This window comes from Pantherophis guttatus, chromosome 2 (genome assembly GCF_059756535.1).
Source record: "Pantherophis guttatus breed Tessera chromosome 2, ASM5975653v1, whole genome shotgun sequence".
Lineage (NCBI taxonomy): Eukaryota > Metazoa > Chordata > Lepidosauria > Squamata > Colubridae > Pantherophis > Pantherophis guttatus.
Genome location: NC_142064.1, coordinates 278,442,509 through 278,470,270, shown reverse-complemented (window position 1 = coordinate 278,470,270; position 27,762 = coordinate 278,442,509). Strand labels below are relative to the sequence as shown.

Below are 27,762 nucleotides of genomic sequence, written 5' to 3'. Positions count from 1 at the left end.
AAAAGGGTGAAACAATTCTTTGCGGTTAGGTCTTTATCTGGGTCTGAAATAAAGTGCCGCTACACAACCATCGTAGGAAGCTCTCTTCTCCTTCTTCCTCAGAAACAGTTTCAAGGTGTTCCTTAAATGAGCTGTGGGTGGCGCAGTGATTAGAATTCAGTATTGCAGGCTAATTCTGCCACCTGTCAGCAGTTCGATTCTCACTGGCTCAAGATTGACTCAGCCTTCTATCTTTCCAAGATCGGTAAGAACCCGGATTGTTGGGGGGCAATGTGTTGACTCTGTAAACTGCTTAGAGAGGGCTGCTTAGAGAGAGACAATAATGTAATGCATGAGGTTAGCAAAACAAGACAGAGACCATGAAAGAAAGCAAACCAAGCCAAGTTCAGCAATCCGACCGATTCCCAATATATAAGAAATATTTGCAAAACTTGCTTGTTATGAAGATTCTTTTTTTTTTTTAATTTGATTTATATGCCGCCCTTCTCTGGAGACTCAGGGCGGCTTACAATGCGTTAAACAATAGCCTTCATACTTTTGTATATTTATACAAAGTCAGCTTATTGCCCCCACAAACTGGGTCCTCATTTGACCTACCTTAGAGAGGATGGAAGGCTGAGTCAACCTTGAGCCTGGTGGGATTTGAACTGGTGTAATTGCAGACAGCTGGATGTTAATTACGGTGCTTTAGTCTGCAGAGCTAAACCAGGCTCTTAATCATTCGTGTCAGGGTTGTCCCAAAGGTACTGTTCTGCCCCAGCTCCGGATTCCCGAGGATATTGACACACACCAACAGTCCTTATCAAATTTATTAAATAGCAAGAATAAACCAAAGTCCGGCAAAGATTGGCAACCGGCCCAGAAAACAAGATATGGTAAGACTTTTCCAAAAATGCTGTGATGATAATTACAGGTTGTTTCTAGCAAGAAACTTACTTATGGCGTGTGACTTAAATAGGCTAAGGGAGTGGCCAATTATCCTCAAGCCTACTCTCGAGGAGACCTCCTCCTCCTGAGTAGCCACTCCTGCCTTTTGGCAGCCCTGCGTGCTCGAGCATTGAGGAGAGGCTCCTCCACTTCGCTCTCTCCACTTGAAGGAGCCTCTGGAGGTTCTGAAGGCCCTGGCTGAGTCTCTGCCTCTGGCACCACATCCTCTTCACCCTCCTCACTGTCCGATGCGAGCGCCGGCTACGCAGGCTGCTGGCGCAACCCCACACCAGCCTCCTCGTCATCAGGATCAGCCACGATCCGCACAGGCCGCTGGCGGGCCACAACAGGTACTTTTTCCAAAAGGCAACTAGACTTTCTTTTGTGGTTGTTGTTATTGTTTTGAAAGCATTTTACTTCTCATCCAAGAAACTTCTTTGGTACTAACTGATTGGTGGGGAATGGGAGGATTTATATTCTTTGCAGTCATCTGGTCGCAATATAGGAGAACATTTGTAGCTCATTTGTAGGGTTGAAATGAGGGATCCTTGGTACTCTCTGAGCTTGGATGTTTTCCTGCACACATTTCATTACCCAAACTACCTGTGTTTCCCTGAAAATAAGATCCAGTCTTATATATATATTTTTTTGCCACAAAAAAAGGCACCAGGTCTTATTTTCGGAGGGAGATGTCATCCACTGACTCACCTCACTTGCACGCATCGCCCCTGGTCTCCTTTTCTCTGTCAGAGGCCTTCAGTAACGTCTTCAGTCAGCAAGGCCAGCAAGGCTTTCCTGAAGGCCTCTGCAGCCGATAACAGAGCTCCGGATCAATCTGGAGCTCTGTTATCGGCTACAGAGGCCTTCAGGAAAGCCTTGCTGGCTGCAGAAAAATAAATGGCCCGAGGTGCGCTAGGCCTGGCTGCAACTATCCGAAGGTAAGTAGTTAGGGCAGCTCCAATTCCCTTCTCCCTGTCCCCACCCTAAGGTTAATTTTTACCTGTGCACCCTGGAGTGGGCAGGGTCTTAATTAGGACTTATTTTGGGGGTAGGGCTTATATTGGCGCACATGTAAAAATCAAGCTAGAACTTGATTTTTCTTTTTCCTCACCAAAAAAGGTAGGTGCAAAACTGCAAACAATGGGAAATTTAGGGCAAAAGAGGAGGTTCAAGAGTAGGTCATATTTTTCTGAGTAGGTCATATTTTTGGGGAAACACTATGCATAACATCATCAGTGCTAGTCGCTACTACTGGAGGCTAAAACATCTGAAGAACGGTTGCAGGAACTGAGTATGTCTAGTTTAATGAAAAGAAGGACTGGGGGAGACATGAGAGCAGCCTTTCAATATCTCAAGGGCTGCCACAAAGAAGAGGGAGACAAGTTATTCTCCAAAGCACCTGAGGGCAGGAGAAGAAGCAACGGATGGAAATCAATCAAGGAGAGAAGCAACTTAGAATTAAGAAGAAATTTCCTGATAGTGAGAACAATTAATCAGTGGAATGACTTGCCTTTAGAAGTTGTAGCTGCACCAATGTTGGTGGTTTTTGAGAAGAGATTGGACAAACATTTGTTAGTAATGGTATAGAGCAGCGGTCACCAAATGGTGGTCTGTGGACCACTGGTGGTCCATGAGAAAATGTTGGTGGTCCATAGAAAAATTATTTGCATTTTTTATATTGCACTAAATCCGGGGTCCTCAAACTACGGCCCCTGGGACAGATAGATGCAATGAACTTTTGTGTTGCTGCAGAGAGCCTCCCCCTTTTGGGTCTTTTTTTGTGGGTCGGAGGGGGGCAGAAATTCCGACTTGGGATCTGCTTCAGCCTCCTAGTGCAGGGCTTTGGGCAGGGGTGGGTTCTAATTTTTTTTACTACCGGTTCTGTGGGCGTGGCTTATTTTGTGGGTGTGGCTTGGAGGCCATGTGACTAGGTGGGCGTGGCTAGCTGGTCAGAGTCATTTCTGGAAGGTCCTCGCACTTACGACCAGTCCTCGCACTTACGACCCGACTCGTCTGTTTGCTTTTAACACTGATCAGCTGTAAGACGGCCCTTTGAAGCCCCGCGGCAAGAGTTTAAACAGTTTTTTTCCCTCTAGTCATCAGCTGGGACTCAGGAGGCAGCAATAGATTGGGGGTGGGACCAAATAAAAGGTAAGAATAACGTGGGGGGCTGGGGGTGTGTTTGGGAGGGCGGGGGGGAGAACCGGTTCGGTGACGTCATATCGTCACCGCTACCGGCTCGGCCGAACCAGACCGAACCGGGAGGAACCCACCACTGGCTTTGGGCGAAGGCTGGAGGGAAGTGCCGCTGGTGGCAAAGAGCTGGAGGGCCTTATTTCAGTGGGACTGCATCATGGCCTGGAACTGGCTGACCATCTCAGCCCACTGAACCTCCAGGCGCCGGCACCTGGCTTTGCACTCCTGCAGGTCTTCCCTCTGCTTGGAAAGCCTATGCTTCTAGTCCTCAGTGAGCTGCTTCTCCTGGGCCTCCCTCTCGGTCAGATCCAATTTGAACTGAGCCGTTTTGCCAACTCTTTCTCGTGGTGGCTGCTTAGCTCCAGCAACCGCTTCCTGTTGGGGCCCTAAGGAGCCCGGATGGGCAGGCAAGGAGTGCGCGAGTAGAGCCTGGCAAGGCTGCCCTTCAACGTGAGTGACATCGAGTTGGCCACGCCCACCCAGTCACATGACCACCTTGCCACGCCCACCCAGCCATTCATTAGGCAGATCATATTAGTGGTCCGCGGGATTTTAAATTATGAATTTAGTGATCCCTGGGGTCCGAAAGGTTGGGGATCCCTGGTATAGAGCCTCCTGTTTGAGCAGCGTGGTGGAATAGAAGACCTCCCAACTCTATTATTCTGTTATGTTATGTTATTTATTTATAAACAAATAAATAAATAAATATGATGTAGATACATCAGGAAATAAAGGGGATATAAATATATCAATAACTTACAAACATAAGTTAAACTTTCCACTGGAAGTTAAATTAATAGGTCGGCAGGGCCAGTAACATTAATCAGCATGTCATAGGAACAGACTAGCAAAAAATTCAACCGTCCCATTGCAAATATTAGGTTACAAAGTGCCTGTCCTGGGACTGTGGCTGAAAGAAGCTCTTAAGGTTGGTTTCTCCAAACAATCAGGAAAGAAGGACCAAAGCGGCGAAGATTTTTGGATGCTCTTTAGTTGTCCTCGCTCTCCTTTTTTTGATGTCCTGCAGGGATAGAATGAGGAGTGGGGGAATCAGTGCTGGAAGACACCTCCAGATATCACCCTTTTGTATCAGGGAAGGCAATTTCATTTTTTTTAATACAAATAGGCCTGGAGTACAAGTGCTATTCAGTGGTGAAATCTAAAATTTGTTACTACTGGTTCTGTGGGTGTGGCTTGGTGGTGGTGGGGTAATGTGACTGGGTGGGCGTGGCCAATTTTTTTTTTAACTTTTAAAACCATTTTTTCTACAACCTCTTCGGCGAAGAGGTTTTTAAAAAATGCTTTCAAAAGGCTCTGACAATCCCAGCTGAGTTGCCTGATCGGCAGAGGCTTTTTAAAAAAGCCTCTGCCGATCAGGCAACTCAGCTGGGATCATCAGAGGCATTTAAAAGAAAAAAAGGGTTTTTTTCTTTTAAAAGCCTTTGACGATCCCAGCTGAGCCGCACGATCATCAGAGGCTTTTTTTTTTTACGTTTAAAAGCATTTTTCCGGCCGAAGAGGCTGTAGAAAAAATGCTTTTAAAAGTAAAAAAAAGCCTCTGATGATTGTGCGGCTCAGCTGGGCATGGGGGGGGGCAGGGATTTTTGCTACCGGTTCTACGAACCACCTGCCTCCATCGCTACCGAATTGGGTGATCCGGTCCGAACCGGGAGCATTTCACCCCTGGTGCTATTGCTGGAAATCCTCAGGCATTCAACTGAACAGCAAGTTCGAGGATTCAGAGGTTTTTCTCTCCTTGGGGTTCATCCGAGATTCTAATCCTTGTTGTAAATTGTTTTTCCTTTCCCCAAACATGTTATTTATTTATTTATTTAGCATACGTCAATGTTACATTAGCCAGAAGACTGCACTGCTGATGCAGAGTAGTAGTTTTGACTGCCTGTGTTTGGTTCACCCTCGGGTACTTCCCAAGGTGCACCACAGGAGGGCGACCTAACTCCACACCAGAAAGGAAGATGAGCAGCTTTCTTGCAGTATCATCCGAGGCCCTCACCTTTCACCAAAGCCGCCTTACAAATGGGAATCGCGACTGGGAAGGTTCAGGGCCAGGGGGGATTTTAACTATACACATAAGTATAATAAGTATAATTTTATTTCTATACCGCCCTTCTCCCGAAGGACTCAGGGTGGTGTACAGCCAATTTAAAAACACAAGACAAACATCAATTAAAAATTTAAAATTATTAAATAAATTCGGCTCAATTTAAAACCCCAGAAATTTAAAATACCCCAATTTAAAATTATTATGTTGATAGTCCGGCCTGGCGGAACAACAGGGTCTTCAGTGCACAGCAAAATACCCGGAGGTCGGAGATCTTACATATTTCCGGGGGCAGTTCATTCCACAGGGCTGGGGCTCCCACAGAGAAGGCCCTCCCCCTGGGTGTCTCCAGCCGACATAACTTGGCCGATGGCACCCTGAGGAGACCCTCTCTGTGGGAGCGAACTGGCCGGTGGGACGCTATTGGTGGCAGAAGTCGGTCTCGAAGGTACCTGGGTGAATGCTGATGAAGCGCTGATGACATGATGAAGCACTGGCTCAACTCCCCACTGAAGTGGTACCTATTTATCTACTCGCATAGAACATGCTTTCAAATTGCTAGGTGGGCAGAAGCTAAGGTGAATAACGGGAGTTCACCCTGCTATGCAGTGCTAGGACTCAAACAAAGACCATCTCCAGTGTTATTAAGCCACCGAGTCACCACGTTTCTACTCCCCAAACATAGAAAGTTGAAGTATAGATAGAATTCATATGGGATTTGTGCTGGATTTGTCCCCTGGGTTCTTTGGGGCTACATGATGTGACCCTGGGAAGTCTTATGAATGTGGTTTTGGTTACTGAAATTGGGAGAATGCACATAAATTGAGGGAATAAATACGTGAGACCCAATATACCCACCTTGTGTAAAACCAGGGTGATGCTCACATATCGTCAGGACCTTCCACGAACTGGCTCCTCGACTTGACCCTGCATTCTTAATTTTAATATTTCAAACAAACAATTATTTTAAACAAGAGCGAATTAGTCACCTTTCATGCAAAGAACCTGATTTCTGCATCACAATATGCAATATTTATATATAGTGTTTACAGGTTTACAACTATTTGTGCACCACCTCCCAGAGTCAATCTATGAGGGAAGTGTATGGTTTGTAAATAATACATACCAGAGGTAGGTTTCCGCAGGTTCTGACCAGTTCTGAAGAACTGGTAGCAGAAATTTTGAGTAATTCAGAGAACGGGTAGTAAACATTCTGACTGGTCCCGCCCACATCTATTCTCTGCTTCCCAATTCCCAGCTGATGGGGATTTTGCAGTAACCTTCCCCTGGAGTGGGATGAGAATGGAGATTTTACAGTATTTTTACTGCCACGCCCACCAAGCCACACCCACAGAACCGGTAGTAAAAAAATTTGAAACCCACCATTGATACATACATACATACATACATACCAGGGGTGGGTTCTAAATTTTTTTACTACCAGTTCTGTGGGCGTGGCTTATTTTGTGGGTGTGGCTTGGAGGGCATGTGACTAAGTGGTCGTGGCTAGCTGGTCAGAGTCATTTCTGGAAGGTCCTCACACTTACGACCAGTCCTCGCACTTACGACCCGACTCATTTGTTTGCTTTTAACACTGATCAGCTGTAGGACGGCCCTTTGAAGCCCCGCAGCAAGAGTTTAAACAGTTTTTTTCCCTCTAGTCATCAGCTGTGACTCAGGAGGCAGCAATAGATTGGGGGTGGGGCCAAATAAAAGGTAAGAATAACGTGGGGGGGTAAGAGGGCAGGGGGGAGAACCGGTTCGGTGTCATCATATCATCACCGCTACCGGCTCGGCCGAACCAGACTGAACCGGGAGGAACCCACCACTGATACATACATACATATATAAACAAATAAGCAAATAAATTCTAGTTTTATAGTTGGTTATACTGGCCCCGTGGGCAGGTACTTAACAAACATGTAAGCTCCTCTCTAGCAATCATTTTTATGAACACACCCAAAACTCGTTCCAAATATTCCAATTGTATCATGAAGGCAGAGAGTTTGCATCTTGGGGTTGAGGATGGAAGCACCATAACACGAGCAGAAAACTCATGCGGGTTCACATGCAAATGGAAGTAGAGGCTGAGAAGAACGTGGGGCAAGATTTCAGATCAGCTTGTTTGGAAATTGTCCGGAAGGGGTGGGATGAAAGCAGATCCATCTCCCCAAGACCCTCCCGGTGGGAATTGAGGGAAACGGGAGAAACGAGGTTACAAAGATATTTCCTTGTTACTTACTCATCCAGATCATCCCAGATGCCAGAAGAATGAAGACAGTCACAGCCGCCAAGATGAGTCCTACCTGGAGCCTCCTGTTGGCTAAAAGTAGAACAAAGTCTTCAGGGCAATTGTTGCTACCAAGATCCTCAGCTCAAGGACAGAGACTGGGCACTAGTTTTGGTACCTGGCACACCCAGAGGGTGCTCACTGCCAAGCAACTGTCATGAATTTCTCCCTAGTAGCTTTACGTCTGCCAAAGAGGGACCCATTGCTCCTAGGATCACAACTGTGGAAACCACGTAACCATGCCTGGCCTTGAACGTAGGTGTGCCTTTCCCTCTCTGCCACCCTCTAGTGCAGAGGTCTTCAAACGTGGCAGCTTTAAGACTTGTGGACTTCAACTCCCAGAATTCTCCAGCCAGCATAGCATAGCTGGCTGGAGAATTCTGGGACTTGAAGTCCATATGTCTTAAAGCTGTCACGTTTGAAGACCTCTGCTCTAGCGCATTTAAGCAAGGGTTAAGATGATGGAATCACCCCCTTTTCTTCATTCACATGACACAAAAGCACAAATTACCTACAGGGGTAAAGTTCTATGGCTAAGACGACATGTGATTGCATAGTTTGTGGTTCAGGGGTGAAATGCTCCTGGTTCAGACCGGATCGCCCGATCCAGTAGCGATGGCGGTGCGTGGTTCGGAGAACCGGTAGCAAAAATCCCTGCCCACCTCCCCATGCCCAGATGAGCCACGCGATCATCAGAGGCTGTTTTTTTTACTTTTAAAAGCATTTTTTCCTGCAACCTCTTCGGCCGAAAAAATGCTTTTAAAAGTTTAAAAAACAGCCTCTGATGATCGCGTGGCTCAGCTGGGCATGGGGAGGTGGGCAGGGATTTTTGCTACCGGTTCTCCAAACCACGCACTGCAGCCGAAGAGGTTGTAGGAAAAAAAATGCCTTTAAAAGCCTCTGGCGATCCCAGCTGAGTTGCCTGATCGTCAGAGGCTTCTAAAAGCATTTTTTTCTGCAACCTCTTAAGGTTGTAGAAAAAATGTTTTTAAAAGTAAAAAAAAAAAAGTTGGTCACGCCCACCCAGTCACATTACCTTCCACCACTAAGCCATGCCCACAGAACTAGTAGTAACAAATTTTACATTTCACCACTGTTGTGGTTCAATACACCGTCAGACACAAATAGGTTGAGGTTGAGGGTGGGGACAATTACACCTGGTGAGCTAATTGTACTGTCTTTGCACCAAGGGTGAAGTTCCCTTTCTAATTGCCCAGTCCCTCAGTCTCTCACCTGTTCTGACCTAGGCTTCCCCAAACCACGAAGCAGACTCCTTGTCCCGACAAAAAAACCATTTTAATAAGTTACTGTGAATTCTTCTCATTCACGTCCAGCAGAGTCTTTCAAGGGTGAATTTACAGTCACAGACCTTATCTGGCTTGGGGAGCTGCCAGGCCGATATCTTCAAAACTTGGCAAGGAGTCACGAACCAATTAAGCGAACTAATTGTCTCCTGCAAACTGCACTCCCCTTTTGCTCCTCTTTTATTCCCTCTGGGAGGAGTCATTCATCGTCCACCTGTGGCCTTACTCCTGAGTCGACCCTTGTTCTTTAGCTGTTCCCTTCATCTGGCAACTGCTTATGTGCACCCTGGGAACAGGCTCCAGCCGTTTGTTTGCCTCACTGATGTCTGACTCCGAAGGCAGCTGATAACTGGCATACCGCTCTGGCCCCCTCTCTGCCTCCAACGCAGCACTCTCATCAGAGCCCTCCCCAGATTTCAGGACTGGCCCATGATCCTCCCCAACCTTCTCACTGTCCGAATCTGCTGCCAGCTCCGCTGGCCGCTGGTGGGCCACAACATCACCAGGTTCCTTCATCCAAGCCAAGACCAAGGACGTCACAAGCCTAGAATGTTCTATGTGAGACAGGGATGTTTCCTACACTGCATGCCAAGACCTGGGATGGTCCATCAGATTATTATTATTTTTCGTTCTTTCCACCATGGGTGAAAATTCTTCTTTACCTACCCCAGTCTTGTAGTTTCTCATCAGGGTCCTCCTTCCAGGCCAAGACCAGGGGTTCCTGTAAGCTTTCATGCTGTATGTGGCAACTGAAGAGGTCCCTCTCCTTGGGGTCAATCTCAATGCTGAGCCAGACATAATAAGTCCCATCCGAGTTGGGGGCCATGTTCCTAGGGAGGGTCTCATACTTGCAATCCTCTTCACCCCTCTTCCAGATGGCTTGGATCTCCTTGGGGTAGAAGCCATAGGCCTGGCAGATGAGGATCTCCACCTTGTCACTGGCAGCCATGTATGTCACCTTCCCCACTGGGGGCTCTGCAAAAACAGCAACAGCACACCTCACAGTATCTCTCCACAAATACCAAGACAATGCAACATCTGGAAGAAACTCTTCCAGATGGGGAAGAACAGCTTCCCCAGCACCTGGATGAGACGACGTATCTGGATCCATTCCAGTCGGGTTTCAGACCCGGGTATAGCACAGAAACGGCATTGGTCGCATTGGTTGATGATCTCTGGAGGGATCAGGACAGGGGGTGCTGTCACAGAAAGGCTAAAACTACTTTTCCTGAAATTGACTATAATAGTGTAATCTGATATACCCTTTTCCGTTTTATGTCCAAGTTCCTTCAAAGTATAATCAGTCTGTTGTAGACTTGAGGTATGTTTCACTTTTTGTTATCCAAGGATCATGCATATGTCCGTCAATGTTGCTGTACATCTCCACCCGGGACCACCCCAATGATGCCCTTGACGTGATGTCCTGGTACCTGGAAGCCGTGCGGATCTGGATGGGAAGAAACAAGCTCAGACTCAACCCTCCAAAACCAAGTGGCTGTGGTTTCCGGCGTCCTGGTATAGCCAGCTGGCTCCATCACTGACTATTGGGGGTGAGATTTGGCCCCTTCAGAGAGGGTTCGCAACTTGGGCGTCCTTCTGGATGCACGGCTGTCTTTAGAAGATCATGTGACAGCTGTGGCTGTGGGGGCTTTTTATCAGGTTTGCCTGATTCACCAGTTGCGTCCCTTTCTGGACCGGGACGCCTTGAGCACAGTCACTCATGCTCTCGTCACTTCCCGTCTGGACTACTGTAATGCTCTCTACATGGGGCTCCCCTTGAAGAGCACTCAGAGGCTCCAACTGGTCCAGAATGCAGCTGCGCGGGTGATTATGGGAGCGACACGGCGCACCCATGTAACACCGCTCCTGCGCGAGCTGCACTGGTTCCCGGTGGTCTTCCGGGTGCGATTCAAGGTGCTGGTTACCATCTTTAAAGCGCTCCATGGCTTAGGACCTGGGTACTTACGAGATCACCTGCTGCCACCGATAGCCTCCCATTGGCCAATATGCTCCCACAGAGAGGGACTCCTCAGGGTGCCATCGGTCAAACAATGTCGACTGGCGACCCCCAGGGGGAGAGCCTTCTCTGTGGGGGCACCTGCCCTCTAGAATGAACTGCCTCCGGAGATTCGTATGATCCCTGACCTACGTACCTTTCGCCAGGCCCTTAAGACTTTACTGTTTCAACAGGCTGGGCTGGCTTCAGAACGGATTTTAATGGGTGTTTTAGTTTTTAATATAGGGCCAAATTATTTAATATGTTTTGAACTGTTTTTTAAATTTTATGGATATATGTGTTTTATTGTGGCTCTGCACCACCCTGAGTCCCTCGGGAGAAGGGCGGTATACAAATTTAAATAATAAATAAATAAATGTTACCTTCCTTACCTTCTACCCTATTAGTGTTGCATTATCAGTGATTGCATGACCTTGGTAGATGCCATACGCTAAATAAAATAAATTGCCTCAAGAAGTTGTGAATGCTCCAACACTGGAAGTTTTTAAGATGTTGCATAACCATTTGTCTGAAGTGGTGTAGAGTTTCCTGCCTAAGCAGGGGGTTGGACTATAAGATCTCCAAGGTCCCTTCCAACTCTGTTATTCTATTCTATTCTATTCTATTCTATTCTATTCTATTCTATTCTATTCTATTCTATTCTATTCTAAATCAATACGTACCTTCTACACAAGGTTTCCTTCCATGCAAGAATGATTTTTCCTCTCAAGGGGGACTACAGACCTCCTCCCATCCCACCAGCAGCATTCAAAAATCCAGCCAAGAAAATTATGTAGCTCTATTCCCCTGCACTTACCTATGCTTTGTAGAGCTTCCTTACTGTAGGACAAGTATCTCTGCAACTGCTCACTACAGGTCTCCAAGTAGATTTTGTTTCTCTGGGACCACCCTGGATCATCCTCCCACTTCTCCTTGACCTTCTGGGCCTGGGGCTGAGCAGTCACCCATCCGAGGGTCTCCTTGTCGAAGCTGATGAAGTCCATCCCATTGTAGCCATAGTGCAAAAACCCTCCTTTGCTCCCGTCTTCCCGGAGCTCACAGCCCAAAATCGCCTGCCAGGTGTGAAGCCCTAAAAGAGAGAACAGAAGGTCCAGACTTCCTCCCCAAGCCCCCCACCCCCAAAAAAAGCTTATTATAGAGCCGTGATGGCGAACCTATGGCACGCGTGCCACAGGTGGCACGCAAAGCCATATATGTGGGCACACGAGCGTTGCCCTAGCTCAGCTCCAGCGCACATGCGTGCACTGACCCGCTGATTTTTGGGCCTTCCAGTCCCACCGGAAGTCGGGAAATGGGCCATTTCTGGCCTCCTAGGGGGTAGGGAAAGCCGTTTTCGCCCTCCCCAGACTCCTAGAAAGCTTCTGGAGCCTGGGGAGGGCAGAAAATGGGCCTACTGGGCCCACCGTGCCATTGCATGCCAAAAGTGTGGGGAGCGTTGGGGGTCACATATGCATGCACGGGGGTGCAGGGTGGGGGAGTATTGAAATATGAGTGTGGGCAAGCATGCGTGTGACCCCCCCCCAATGCTCCCCACGCTTTTGGCACACGATGGCAAAAAGGTTAGCTAGCACTGTTATAGGGTCTCAGTCCGATTCTTTCCTCCTCCACACTCCATCCCTTCAGCAGAAGGAACCTTAAACCAGGGGTGGGCTTCAAAAATTTTAGCAAGGGGTCTCTGTCCGGTTGCTGGGTGGGTGTCGCCATGGTGGGCATGGCCATTGTGGGCGTGGCCTAGTTGGCATCCTGCACATGGAGTGGGGGCATTTTTGCCCTCCCTGGACTTCAGAGGCTTTCCTCGAGCCTCCTGGAGGGCAAAAACAGCCTCCCCAGGCTCCAGAGGCCCTCTGGAGGCGGGAAACTTCCAGTAGGCCCATTTTTCACCCTCCCCGAGCCTCCATGCGGGCCCTGCACTTACCTGCATCCAAAACAGGCCCCATGGGGACTCCTGGGAGGGGCGGGGGTCAGCCAGGAGTGGGATTTGGGGGTTCTCCGAACTGCACAGAATCTTAGCTAGAGGTTCTCCTGAACCCCTGCGGACCCCCAACAGCCCACCCCTGGCTTAAACTCTTGGCCTCCATGTTCTACAACAGGGAGAAAAGTGAAGAGTGCCTACATCAAACTTTCCACATATCATGCAAGGGCCAGTATTTTGGATGAAGGAAAATAATCTGGAGTTTTTCTTTCCTGCAGAGGAAAACCATCTCACCACCATCTCCTTTCAGCGCTGGAGGCCAAAAAAGGGGAAAAAACAAAAATGCTCCATTTTGTAGCCTGTGGTTGTCTATATGGTCACTTCTCCCTTCCTTGTGAGATGGGGATATGTTTCTCCCTCCCCCCACCATTCATTTCTCCCTTGGAATAATCAGAGTCAACTGGAGGAAGAAACAAAAGACAAAGCAACCTCCATTTTGCCATACGCTCCTCAATTCATCTCGGAAGACTTGCTCAGCGACCAGCAACATCTCATTCCCTTCTTTCCATTGGTTGGGATCTTCCTTCTCCACCTTCTCCATCCAGGACACCAGAGGCTCCACCTTCCTGGTGTGGCTGTCATAGCGAGCGATGGGTTGGTCATCCAGGTAAGCCTTGGAGAAGACCTGGGGCAGCCCCTGGTTGGGCTCTGATGCTTGCAGGTAGGAATACCACAGGGTATTCCTACCTGCAAGGGAGCCTGGGAAGGAAGAAGAGAGAAGGGTCCAATTAGGAGTGTGCAGCCCCAGCCCATCCTCATTGCATCATCACACAGAAAACCCCCCATTCGTCCATCGGCAAAAAAATATTGGGCAAGTATAAAAAAGTGGTTAGAGGAGATGGTAACACTACAAATAGACCTAAAACCAGAACTATTTTTACTAGGCCTGTTTTGTTGTATTGGAGAAATACAATAAAAGAATTCAATATTTAATGTTACAGGTAATAACAGTGGCTAGAATTACGTATGCACAAAATTGGAAATATGGAAGTATACCCACAGTGGAACTGGTAATTAAGAAAATATTAAACTGCGCTGAAATGGACAGGTTAACGATGGAAATTAAAGACAAAGGAGAAAAGGAGTGTTACCTGATTTGGGAACTATGGTACAATTGGCTAGGACGACACCTTCATAATCTGGCCACATGGGAAAGAAAAACTGGACAACTTTCTCACACACCTCAACAGCCTACACCCCAAAATACAGTTCACCATGGAAACAGAAGCAAACAACCAACTTCCCTTCCTGGATGTCTTAATCTACAGAAAATCCAATGGCTCCCTAGGACACACTATCTACCAGAAGAAAACACACACAAACCGCTATCTGCACGCACTCTCACACCACCACCCTGCCCAGATCAACTCTGTAGCCAAGACACTCATTTCCAGAACAAAACGCTTAGCTGACGAACAACACCTAAAAACCGAACTACACACTCTCACTAACGTACTAACATCCAATGGATTCCAAAGAAATAAGATCACCAACCTAATCCAAAAAGAAACCCCCACTAAAATCCAAGACAGAGGACAAGAAAATGGCAAAGCCCTCCTCCCATACATAAAAGGCACCACAGACAGAATAAGCAAAATCCTCCATAAACATAATATCAAGACAGCATTCTGCACAAACCGAAAAATATCCACCATCCTAAGGAACCCCAAAGACAAAATTGAGTTAGAAAATCAAGGAGTATATGAAATCCCATGCACCGCCTGCCCCACCACATACATCGGACAAACCAACAGATGAATAAGTGCACGCATAGAAGAACACAAGAACTCAGTCAGAAAAGAGGAACCAACTTCTTCCCTGGTCCAACACCTTAAAGCCACAGGACATGATATTGACTTTAAAAAGACCAGAACTATCGCCAAAACTGAACACTTTAACAACAGAATAATCAGAGAAGCCATCGAGATAGAAAAACGCCCACACAGCATGAACAAACGAGACCATACCTCCCGCCTACCAGCCATTTGGAAACCCGCCCTTATTGACAAACGAGTCCCTAACACGACGAATGACACCAGACCCACACTCACGAGAGCCACACAGGAGGTCACCACCACACATCCACGCAGAAAGCAGACTCAAACCCACACTGATAATGAACCACGACCAAGGACCAGAAGCCAGACCGCAGCTGCATCATTAGCCACTTTAAACCCCTCCAATCCATACATGAAGCAGACTGACACCCACCATGAAGAGCTCGCACGGCCACAAACACGAAGCCAAACAACAGCAACGCAGCTCACCAGCTCAGGTCCCCCTGCAACTCAGACTAAGCTGAGCACAACCAAGCCCCCACCCAAGCAGAATACACCCCGAGCCAATCAGAGCATGACCAACCCCCCATCCAATCAGAGCACAGCCAAGCCCCTAACCAGTCGGAGCACACCTCCACCCAATCAGAGCACAGCCAGGTTCCCACCCAATCAGCTCACACCCCCACTAGTAGTTAAAAGGAAGAGACAGCTGCGATCTCACATTGCTCCTGGAAGCACGAAGCCGAGAACACCAGCCTGAAGATGACAAATGAGACTTCGTCGAAACGTCGCCAAGACACTTCCAATTTTACGTGGGAGAAGACCCGAATAAACCAAAGACCTACATATATATATGTAAGTTTTCACGGGTATGTATGTGTGTATAGTTAATATTTCAGGTTTCTTCCCGTGTAATTGTGGATATATATATATATAAGCAAAAACCACTCATGCATTAATCATGAAATTTCCAGAACTGTAAAGCCTACAAACTTGAAATTTGCCGTGTATGTTCCTCTTGGCTTCTAGGTGCTCACTAAGAAAGGATTTTTTAAAATGACCATCAGAGCATTAGAATTTCCTATATTATTATAACATGCTCTGATGCTAATTAGTTAGACGTTCTACTCTCCCTCCCAACTTGAAATAACTGGAGAGAATGGGATAGCATAGGACAGGCTTCTGTGGGGCAAGCCTCATGGAGAGAAGGGGCTAGAAAGCCTGAGGGAGACTTTTCTGTGGGGCAAGGCTGAGGGAGAGAAGGGGATAGGATAGGGGAGGTTTCAAGCTGTAAGTGTCGATTTATCAAGCCCGATCACATAGTTTCGTAGCAAAGCACGGGGATCCAGCTAGTATAGGTATAAAACTATATAGAAGAATATGTATTGTATATAGAAGAATATGTATTGTATATAGAAGAATATGTATTGTATATAGAAGAATATGTATTGTAAGCAATATTGGTACTAGATTGTACATAATTGCAAATCAAAATATATAGAGTGATAAATGTATAGAGAAGTATGTTACAACCATGGATACAATTGATACAAGTATGTTGTATAATATCAAGTTTTTATTCTTTCTTCTATGGACTATACTGTATGAACAAGAGAAAAATGGTCGTAACTAGGAGGTATAACATCATGTATATTTAAAAAGGTGCTGATACAACCAGCATATCGTTGTTGCAAAATTGAAATTGCGATGTAAAATGAAGGAAAATGTACAATAAAAATATGATTAAAAAAGAAAAGAAAAGAGAACCCCCAAGAGAAGCCCTTCAATCTATTCCTATTGCGTGGGAGCAGAGGTGGGTTTCAGCAGGTTCTGACCAGTTCTGGAGAACCGGTAGTGGAAATTTTGAGTAGTTCGGAGAACCAGTAAATACCACCTCTGACTGGCCCCATCCCCATCTATTCTCTGCCTACCGAGTCCCAGTTGATCGGGAGGAAATGGGGATTTTGCAGTAACCTTCCCCTGGAGTGGGGAGAGAACAGAGACTTTACAGTATCCTTCCCCTGCCATGCCCACCAAGCCATGCCACATCCACAGAACTGGTAGTAAAAAAAATTGAAACCCACTACTGGGTGGGAGACTTCCAGTGGGGGGAAAATGGTGAATTGACTCTATGTTGAGCTATTGACTTTAGTAGCTGGAACTGTAAAGTGTACAATAGGCCAGCACACACAGCTATAGCTGATTAGTTAGAAAATGCTGACTCATGCATGAGGCAATCTATGCTGTGATTGGTCACCATAAGTATAAAGGGGGAGTTTCCCTTTTTCCCCACCTTTTTTCTTCTGTGTGTTCTGTATACGCTTTAATTTACCTCATGATGTTCCTGTGTTCCTGACTATCTTATGTTTTTTTTTTCCTTTCTGGATGATAATGACTGCTGTAAATGTTAAATATATTTATATAGCAACAGCACTTATTGTTGTGGCCCGCCAGCGGCCTGTGCAGTTGGCACCTGAGTCAGACAATGAGGAGGCTGGAGAAGAGTTGGTGCCAGAGGCGGGGATTCAGCCAGGGCCTTCAGAGCCTCCAGAAGCTCCCATAAGTGAAGAGGAACAAGAGGAGGAACCTCTTCTCAATGCAGGGGCAGAGCTGCCAAAAGGCAGGAATGGCTCCTCAGGAAGAGGTCTCCTCGAGAGTAAGGCTTGGGGCTAATTGGCCACTCCCCTGGCCTATTTAAGGAATGATGACGACTGAGGCAATTTGCAGAAAACAACTTCGTTCATATTCTTTCGCGTATTGACTCCAGAAACATCTGATCGGTTCTTGCTTCTCTCTTGTCATTTTTCCTGCAAATTGCTTCTGGGCATTCTGCCAACCACAGTAAGCTTACGGTTATCTGAAAGTCTGTACCTCAGAATTGAGTTATTATTTCCTGGACTCTTGTCGGCTATTAATGAAGTTAAATTAACGGCCCTTGTTCAGAAAAGACTGATTTAAACTGTACTTGTGTTTGAACAACTACTAAGAAAGCTCATTAGTAGTCCTTAATTAGTAAACTAAGGTTTGTACAGACTTCGTGTGTGCTGCGTTCTTTGTGGTCCGTAGCTAGGGCAGAACACTTATATGTACCACTTCACACTGCTTTGCAGCCCTCTCTGAGTGGGGCTGTAAAGCACTGTGAAGCAGTACATATAAGTGTACAGAGTCAGCATATTGCCCCCCACAATCAGGTCCTCATTTTACCAACCTTGGAAGGATGGAAGGCTGAGTCAACCTTGAGCCGGTCAAAGTCGAACTCCTAGCAGTTGGCAGAATTAGCCTGCAGTACTGCATTCTAACCACTGCACCACCACAGATAGATGATAGATAGCAATAGCAATAGCACTTAGATTTATACACCGCTTCACAGTGCTTTACAGCCCCTTCTAAGGGGTTTACAGAGTCAGCATATTATTGCCCCCAACAATCTGGATCCACATTTTACCTACCTCAGTCAGGATCGAACTCTGGAAGTCAGCAGAATTAGCCTGCAGTACTGCAATCTAACCACTGTGTTGCCACGGCTCTTTTTTATATATATAGCCATAGTACTTAGACTTATATACCACTTCGCAGTGCTTTGACAGCCCTCTCTAAGTGGTTTACAGAGTCAGTATATTGCCCCCCACAATCAGGGTCCCCATTTTACCAACTTTGGAAGGATGGAAGGCTGAGTCAACCTTCAGCCGGTCAGGATCGAACCCCTGGCAGTCGGCAGAATTAGCCTGCAGTACTGCAGTCTAACCACTGCGCCACCGCAGATAGATGATAGATAGCAATAGCACTTAGATTTATATACCACTTCACAGTGCTTTTACAGCCCTCTCTAAGCAGTTTACAGAGTCAGCCTATTGCCCCCAACAATCTAGGTCCTCATATATATATAATACACTACAAGTTTGTGTCAATGTCTCCAACTTCATCTAGACAGCTGCTGCATAATTCCTTGACACTCTACAACTGATTTGGGTCTCAGACACAACCCTTCTAAGCAAAAGAATTCTCTGGATTTAAGGAGAACTTTGGAAATTGACCCGCTTATTATTATTATTATTATTATTATTATTATTATTATTATTATTATTATTATTTCTATACTGCCCACTCTCTGAGGACTCTGGGCGGCTTACACCAAAGACAGTATACTAAGTAGCATATTGCCCCCAACAATCTGGGTCCTCATTTTACCCACCTCGGAAGGATGGAAGGCTGAGTCAACCTTGAGCCGGTGAGATTTGATCCACTGATCTGCTGAACTAGCAGTCAGCTGAAGTAGCTGCAGTACTGCACTCTAACCACTGCGCCACCTCGGCTCATACTCAGCTTATCCACTGAACAGCTGCTCCTTGTAAGAAGGCAGCAAAACAAAGGTTTGTACAGTTGGCTAGTGAGTCAAGCTGATGAGAGGCGGATCTTACATCTAAGTTTGCAGCTCTGGAGTAGCAGTACAGGTACTCCTAAATTTACAACCAGTCATTTAATGAAGTTAAAAGTTACAACGGCATTGCAAAAGTGTGACTTAACCATTGCAACATCCCCATGGTCAGGGGGTCAAAATTTGGATCCCTGGCAACGGGCTCATATTTATGACGGTTACAGTGTCCCGAGATCCCCTTTTGCGACCTCGTGACAAGCAAAGTCAACGGGGAAGGCAGAGTCAACAACTGTGTTACTAATGTAGCAACTGCAGCGATTCACTTAACAATTGGGGCAAGACAAGTTGTAAAAGGTGCTTTAAATTGCAGGCTGCCCATTTCCAAGGGTTGGTTACTGAACCTGCCCTAGCTCTTACTTTAGTACATCCAGGATTTGTGAGTCCAAATTGAGGTTAGCCAGTGTACAATATCCATTCTTTTTTTTTTTTTGGTGTTACACATAATGAGCCCTGGGATTTCTACTCATGAGACCACCAGTGCAACGTATCTTTCTTTACTGGGCAACTGGGCAGCATCATTTGTAAGTCACAGTCAGGGCTTGGGTTTTGGATATCACTTTTCTTGTTATCTCTTCAAGTGAGGGAATTGCCTGAGGGGGATTGCCCCCTCCCCCATGGAATTACAGGGAGATATGACTCCTTGGGCTTTTAGTGCAACAGAGCAAAAATCAACCTAGGAGAAGCTTTGTGTGGAGGTAAGTGAAAGGAATAGTTTCAGTCTAATTCTGAATGGTGTGTCTCTCTGTGTGTGCATGTGTATGCAGCTACTTTTACAATACAGGCAATACCAACATTTTGGACATATTTCTCTCCCACCAGACAGACATCTAAAGTGTATATAACTTGCTGTGGCAACCACTCCCTAATACAATTCTTACAATAAACTGATTACAATATAAATGGGGCTCCCCTTGAGGTCCCCGTCTACATGGGGCTCCCCTTGAGGTGCACCCGGAGGCTCCAACTGGCGCAGAGTGCGGCCGCGCGGGTGGTTATGGGAGCAACATGGAGTTCCCATGTAACACCTCTCCTGCGCGAGCTGCACTGGCTCCCGGTGGTCTTCCGGGTGCGCTTCAAGGTGCTGGTTACCACCTTTAAAGCACTCCATGGCTTAGGACCTGGTTATCTACGGGACCGCCTACTACCACCAACAGCCTCCCACCGACCAGTACGCTCCCACAGAGAAGGGCTCCTCCAGGTGCCGTCGGCCAAACAATGTCGGCTGTCGGCCCCTAGGGGGAGAGCCTTCTCTGTGGGGGCACCGACGATCTGGAATGAGCTCCCCCCAGAGATACGGAGGATCCCGGATCTGCGCACCTTCCGCCGCGAGTTGAAGACGCTTTTATTTCATCAAGCGGGCCTCGCCTAAATTTTCTCCCTTTTAAATGAAAATTTTAAATTTTTAATTGTATTTTAAAATTATGGGTATTTTAAATTATGGGTATAAATTCAGCCAAATTTATTTAATTTATTTTATTCGATTTTAAATTTTGTAAATTTATGTGTTTTATTTCATGGCTGTACACCGCCCTGAGTCCTTCGGGAGTAGGGCGGTATAGAAATTCAATAAATTATAAAAAATTATTATTATTACAATATAAATGAGACAAGAAAGAAAACCTTACAATGAATTTCCACCCTCCCCATAGTTTTTCCAGCTGCCTTCTGGGAATTGAAAAGAGTCTTTTGGTCTTTACTTATACATCTCAGGGTCTTTTCTTTCATGTCTGCTGGGTAGCATGCTTGGTGGTAAGGCTGCTCAGTCAGGCTTGGGAAGGTCTGCTCCACTCTGGTTGCTGTGATGACTTTCAGTGGAGGCTGGATTCAAACCCAATTCCTGGTTCAAACAGATGGAAGGTCTCCTCTGGAGGCAGCATCTGGATCCATGTGCTCTGCTTCCACACTTGCAGAGTCCTTTGTGCAGGGCTGAAAGACATGAGAACAGGGTCCCCTCCCCCATTTTGTGGGTAATCTTCCCAGGAAAGGCAATGTAACAGGATTAGAGATGGGGGGGGGGGTGTAGATAGCTTGCAAGCAGAGTTTGAAAAGAAACAACACAACAGTATTGCAGTTACTAAACAGATGATACAGTTCCAACAAAATGGAGACACAACAGATAAGAAAAACTGGATTCACATGCTTCAGGAAAGAGATGAACAGGCAAACCCATTTAAACACATACAGGAAATGCAAGACTGATTTTTTTTTCTTGTAAATGCACTTAAAACGTTTCCTCATAAACTTGAGTTGTTACTTTAAGATACAGAGAGGGAAGGAGAAAAAAAACCAGAAATAGAATGTCTCCTTACTCTGTTTTTGTTGGCCAGACAAATACAGGGCAAAGGCTCTTTCTTTCTTTCTTTCTTTTTTCTCTCCTCTCTCTCTCCCATTTTTCATTGTTTCAACTTTTTTTTCTTTTCTAACAATTTAAAATTCTTGTCTCTAGAGATCAGATACATTTTACAATTACAATTACCTCGAGGGCGCACAAAGACTTAGACACACACGCATAAAAACAAGGAAGACAAAGAGAAGAAAGCAGAATTCTGAGATTTACACACACACTGATCATTCCCGCCATAAATCTCAGTTAAATTAGGGAAGGCACAAATCTTAAACATACCACGTGGTTGCATAGAAGACAGAGAGACAAACAAACAAACAAAACAAACAAACAAAACAAACAAAAACCCCAACATTCCTATTTATATATTTCCCTTTTCTTTTAAGTACCTTTATTTAGCCAAATTTGTCTCCTGGTGTTATCTCTTAGCAGAGCCCACTTTTGACACAATTTTCCCGCTCGTTTCCGATCCATGCCATTTAAAATGGGCATCCACCTGGCGTCCCAGGCCTCGAGCACTTCTTCCAATCGGGGTTCCTACCACCCACGAACTACCGCTACCCATGACCCTGTCTTTTTGCCTGAAGGATCACTTCGGGATTTTTAATTGTCTTGGGCTAAATTATTTAATTTGGTTTCTAACTTTTGTATTCATGTATTTTATTTTGTGCCTGTTCACTGGCCTAATTTTCTCCCCTTTCTTTTAAATTTTTAAATTGGAATTTTAATTTGTTTTAAATTATTGGGATTTTTAATTGTCTTGGGCTAAATTATTTAATTTGGTTTCTAACTTTTGTATTCATGTATTTTATTTTGTGCCTGTTCACCGCCCTGAGTCCTTCGGGAGTAGGGCGGTATATAAATTTAATAAAACAAACAAACAAAACAAAAGACAAGAAGCAATGGACGGAAACTAACCAAGGAGAGAAGTAACCTGAACTAAAGAGAAATTTCCTAACGTTAAGAACAATTAACCTGTGGAACGGCTTACCTTCAGAAATTGCGGGCGCTCCATCACGGAGGTTTTTCACAAGAGATTGGACAGCCATTTGTCTGAAATGATAAAGGGTCTTCGGATTGAGCAGGGGGTTGGACTAGAGAACCTCCAACTCTCATATTCTATGATCTTCCTCTCTAGCCAATAACTGTTCCACATACTTAAATTTTGTTTTTCTTCTCCAACCTTTCTCTCCATCTGCTCCATTTTGCACAGGTAGTTTCTCCTCCTCTCCTTCTCCCTATTTCATCAGGCCAGCAGTAAGTCCAGGGGTGAAATGCTCCCGGTTCGGACCGGATCACCCGATCCGGTAGCAATGGAGGCGGGTGGTTCGGAGAACCAGTAGCAAAAATCCCTGGCCCCCCCCATGCTCAGCTGAACCGCGCAATCATCGGAGGCTTTTTTTTTTACTTTTAAAATCATTTTTTCTTCGGCTGAAAAAATGTTTTTAAAAGTTTTTTTTTTTAAAAGCCTCTGATGATTGCACGGCTCAGCTGGGATCTTCAGAGCCTTTTAAAAGCATTTTTTTCTATTACCTCTTTGGCCGAAGAGGATGTTAAAAAAAAATGCTTTTAAAAGGCTCTGACGATCCCAGCTGAGTTGCCTGATCGTCAGAGGCTATTTTTTCTCTTAAAAGCAAAAAAAAAAAAAAAAAAAAAATGCTGAAGAGGTTGTAGAAAATGTTTTTAAAAGAAAAAAAAAAGTTGGCCATGCCCACCCAGTCACATTACCCACCACCACCAAGCCACGCCCACAGAATCGGTAGTAACAAATTTTACATTTCAACACTGAGCAACAACTGAGAAGGAGTCCCACGCAGGACACTAGTCCTCAATACATATATGCCAGGCTGGACCAGGCAACCATCCCGGCCCCCAACCAACTCATCTTATCAGACTTCATGCAGCCCAGCTACTACCCCCCCTTTTTTTTGTCTCTTTGTTTGTTGACCTTCAGCAGCGCAACTACAGGTACACCAATAGTAATATTATTACTCTTATTGTTGTTGTTCTCGTTACTATTAATCTTTGATTCAATTCCCAGTCTAAGACTGGGAAAAATTTAACAGTTCAAGTCCTAACCAAGGACCTAAGAGCTGTTAAGGTAGCGTCTGGATATATAAGCAATTCCAAGGTTTTATTTATTTATTTGTTTTGTAAAGTCAGGCTATTCAGGTCTAATGCGTTCAAAATTTCAGTGTATCTAAGCAGGGTGGATTTGATTTAAATCGAGTGGATTTAAATCACAATTTAAATCATGATTTAAATCACTAGTAAAAAGGCTTGATTTAAATCCACTCGATTTAAATCATAATTTTTAAAGAGCAACTATCCTCTGCTACTCCTTTGACCCGCTGTTGACTCACCGATAGTCCCAGTGCTGCAGAATATACAGCCTCGTGCTACATAACTAAGCTCCATTTCACGCTGAATAAACTAAATTATTTATGTATCTTAAACAGAAAACTATCTTACGATAGATTTTTACCCCAAAAGTTTTTTAATTAAAATAAATTCGATAAAAATCAAAAAAATCCGATTTAAATCAAAAAAATCTGATTTTTTTGATTTTTTTAAAAAAAATCATTGATTTTTATCCACCCTGGTATCTAGGCAGCCCGTTGGGTATTGCTCCAAGGGCTCCTATTCCTATTGGTACAACCATTGATTTCTTCCTCCACAATCACGTGACTTCAATTTGCAAGACACAATGTTATGATTATTATTGCGGTTACGATTTAGCTACTTACAGCCACAGCACCCCAGCAGGATGACCAAGGTGCCTCCTGTCATCAAGCCCATTAGGGCCGGCGTGCAGAGTCACAGATGCCAGACAGTGGAGTGTTTTATACTGTAGGGAAAGCAAACGTTTGCCTAGCCCCCCCCCCTCCAAAAATCTCCACCTGTCTGCCTCCGCTCCACTCAGAGCCTCCTTCCTGCCTTTGTTCTTTGGCTAACCTTTTCCTTCCTTGTCCTGCCCCATTTCTCTCAATGGCTGTTTGCTGATGATGCAAAGGAGCCGGATTTTGGGGGGGGGGGGAGAGGAGAAGGAATGATTCTTCTAAAGTTATTAAAGAGCACCAGTGAAGGGCTTTGAGACTTCCCAAGTGATCAATCGTGCTTCTTGCTGTTGTATATGTTTTGGAGGGGACTGCGGGTCTTATAGTGTAATGACGATGACGTTATCCATATCTTATAGGATAATGATGATGGATGATGATGGATAACATCATCATCGTTGTCATCCCATAAGAACCACAGGCGATTCTATGGTCCAGGGTCTCTCTACATCTTCCGATCTTGTACACTTCTTTAAGTTGCTCTGTCCTCTGGCTGATGATGGTAGGCTGCTCACTTGTCACATGCACAGTTGCCCGGATGATCCCCTTCATAACCACAGAAGGATGAATCAGCCTTCAAGGGAGCAAACTGAGCCCACCTCCCCCTATTGTTGATAGACTCACACATTGGAAACAGTAGAGGAAGCTTGCCCTATGCTGAACAAGGAGCCAGAAGAAGCAGAGAACGGAGCTCACACCGGACGGCATGAAACAGACCCACATCTGCCAATAGTAAAAGTTTGTTAAGCACTTTGACTGATCCTAATCCTGACTTGCCTGACTAGGTGGCTCAGTGGCTAAGACACTGAGCTTGTCGATCAGAAAGGTCGGCAGTTCGGCGGTTCGAATCCCTAGTACAGGTCTCCTGCGTGAGCAGGGGGTTGGACCAGATGACCTCCAAGGTCCCTTCCAACTCTGTTACTGATTGAGATCTTTCCCATCAGAAGGAATCAGAAGGATTCCTGCCTTACATTTGAAGCATTAACACTGATTTTTTTTAAAAAAAAAAAATGAATGTGTAGGTCCCCTCATTGGGATGACAACAGGGAGAGCTACAAATGAATCCTCTGAAATGCAACTCCAAGAGATATTTCACTGAGTTTGAAGGATAAAGGATTCCAAGAAGAAGCGGGAAGTTAGTTTTGTTGCAGGGATCCTTGGGTGAAATCACAAACACACACACACACACATACACACAATTTTCCAAAAGGCAACAGGACTTCCTTGTTTTATTTTTTCCTTTGGAAACATTTGGTCGCCACAATATAAAAATGTTGAGCTCCCGTTGCTTGTCCCAGCTTCTGCCAACCTAGCAGTTCGAAAGCACGTAAAAAAAGGCAAGTAGAAAAATAGGGACCACCTTTGGTGGGAAGGTAACAGCGCTCCGTGCGCCTTTGGCATTTAGTCATGCCGGCCACATGACCACGGAGACATCTTCGGACAGCGCTGGCTCTTCGGCTTTGAAATGGAGATGAGCACTGCCCCCTACAGTCGGGAATAACTAGCACATATGCGCGAGGGGAACCTTTACCTTTACCTTTAGAGATCCAAAGTTGCTGTCCAGGTGCTGAAATTCTGGAAAAGAGACTTCTCGTTTAACAATGGTCCACTTCCTTTTCTCTGGTGGCTTTAATGTATTTGATGTATTTTTGCTTGTACTTTCTTACCCTTTTCTATTTTGGGGGTGGAAGGGGGGGCGGAGGAAGGCTCGAGTTTGGGCACAGCCACGTGACAGAACTGGCACAGAGGAACGCTCAGCAGTGTGCGGATTATTCTTCCTTTTCTCTCTCTCAAAAAAAATTCAAACGTCACTTTATTAACATTGTGACGCAGTTAAGTGTATAAATGACCTACTGGAGGAAAAGTTATTAAACGGGATTCAGCCCAGCACAAAGACATCGAGGGAGTTTTTCAAATTAACATTAACAGAGTTGGAAGGGACCTTGGAGGTCATCTAGTCCAACAAAGGGGTTGACCTTGATCCTTGGGTTTTTCTTATTTTGATTGTCGTTGTTTTAACTGGGTTTTAATCATTTTGATCTTTTATTATTGTATGTTTTTAACTTGTGTTCGCCGCCCTGAATCCTTAGGGAGAAGGGCGGCATATAAATTTTTGGTAAATAAATAAATAAATAAATAAATAAATAAATAAACCTCCTGCTCACTCAGGAGAGCTATACTAGGAATTCAAACCGGCTGGCTTAAATGTTTCTACCCACCTTTCTCTCCCTCCTGCAAACTGCAAGTCCTGTGAGGCTTCCCTGGCTCTCTCGCACCCAAGAGCAAGAGGGGCGCCGGGCATGAAGGCTCCATCCCCATGTCAGCGGCCGCCAAGTACCACCAAATCTGAAGCCGCCCCTCCCCAGCCCCGCATCCTCCAGCTCATCGCCAGCCTCTCCTTCTGGTTCCGCCCATCCAGATTCTGGGCACGGTCGAGAACCAATTAAACCCCTCAAATGGAGCGCCTTCGCTTTGGAGCGACTCCGGATTCGCCCTGGGAAGACAGCGACTAAGGCCCCTTTGATGGCAAAGCTGAAAAAGGAGGCAGGAAGGTGTTTGTCTGAAATGGTCAGATAGGGTTTCCTGCTTGAGCAGGGGGTTGGACTAGAAGACCTCCAAGGTCCCTTCCAACTCTGTTATTCTATATTCTAAATGGCTTAGAGTGACAGGAAGAAAGAAAGGAGAGAGGGAGAAGAAAGAAAGATGAAAAAGAAAGAGAAAGAGAAAGAAAGAAAGAAAGAAAGAAAGAAAGAAAGAAAGAAAGAGAAAGAAAGAAAGGAAGGAAGGAAGGAAGGAAGGAAGGAAGGAAGGAAGGAAGGAAGGAAAGGAAAGGAAAGAGAAAGGAAGGAAGGTAGATAGATAAAGAGAGAGAGAGATTAGATAGATAGATTAGATAGAAATAGATAGATAGATAGTTATAGATAAAGAGATAGACAGATAAAGATAGATAGATGATAGAGATAGATAAAGATAGATGATAGATAGAGATAGATTATAAATAGACAGATGATATATAGAGAGAGATAAAGATAGATAAAGATAGGTAGAGATAAAGATAGATGATAGAGATAGATAAAAATAGATAGAGATAGATAGATAAAGATAGATGATAGAGATAGATATATAGATAGATAGATAGATAGATAGATAGATAGATAGATAGATAGATAGATAGATAGATAGATCCATCCATCCATCCATCCATCCATCCATCCAAGAAGAAAAGACGTTGGGCAGATGGCGAGTTCGGCAAACCCCCAACTTCCGCCTTGTACACTGGATTTAACCATCTTTGCGGAAAAGGCGAACCGGTGAAGAGCAGCTCCGCCTCCCATTAATAGAAAAGCGCTGAGAAGAAGGGCGGGGCAAGAGCAACGCCCGGAGTTTTTTGGGGGGGCGGGGTAGGGGGGGACGGGCGAAAGATTCCAAAGGGCGGGGCGATGGAGACCCGATTGGGAGGGCGGAGCGAGAGATCGGTTTAGCAGCCAGACGGACGGGCGCTCGGAGATCGGCGTTTTGCTCTTTGTTTTAGCTCGCTCGCCCCGGTTCGTCGGAGCTTTGCCGGGTTTTCCCCCGCCACGCGCGCACACGCTCCGGTTC

The 27,762-nt window shown here is 45.5% G+C and overlaps 1 protein-coding gene across 1 annotated transcript in view; it reads right to left on the bottom strand.

Moving 5' to 3' along the window:
- Window positions 1–3,852: 3,852 nt before the first annotated feature.
- The window catches only part of LOC117668129 (zinc-alpha-2-glycoprotein-like), a 26,703-nt gene continuing 2,793 nt past the window's right edge, over window positions 3,853–27,762 (bottom strand). Inside the window, exons 2-8 of the mRNA XM_087884613.1 lie at window positions 22,317–22,378; window positions 13,198–13,467; window positions 11,593–11,865; window positions 9,446–9,754; window positions 7,428–7,508; window positions 6,044–6,119; window positions 3,853–4,144 (exon numbers count right to left, since the gene is read on the bottom strand). Coding sequence (XP_087740739.1) covers window positions 6,067–6,119; window positions 7,428–7,508; window positions 9,446–9,754; window positions 11,593–11,865; window positions 13,198–13,467; window positions 22,317–22,374 — 1,044 coding nt within the window. The 5' untranslated portion in view covers window positions 22,375–22,378 and the 3' untranslated portion in view covers window positions 3,853–4,144; window positions 6,044–6,066. The remainder of the gene's footprint in view (window positions 4,145–6,043; window positions 6,120–7,427; window positions 7,509–9,445; window positions 9,755–11,592; window positions 11,866–13,197; window positions 13,468–22,316; window positions 22,379–27,762) is intronic.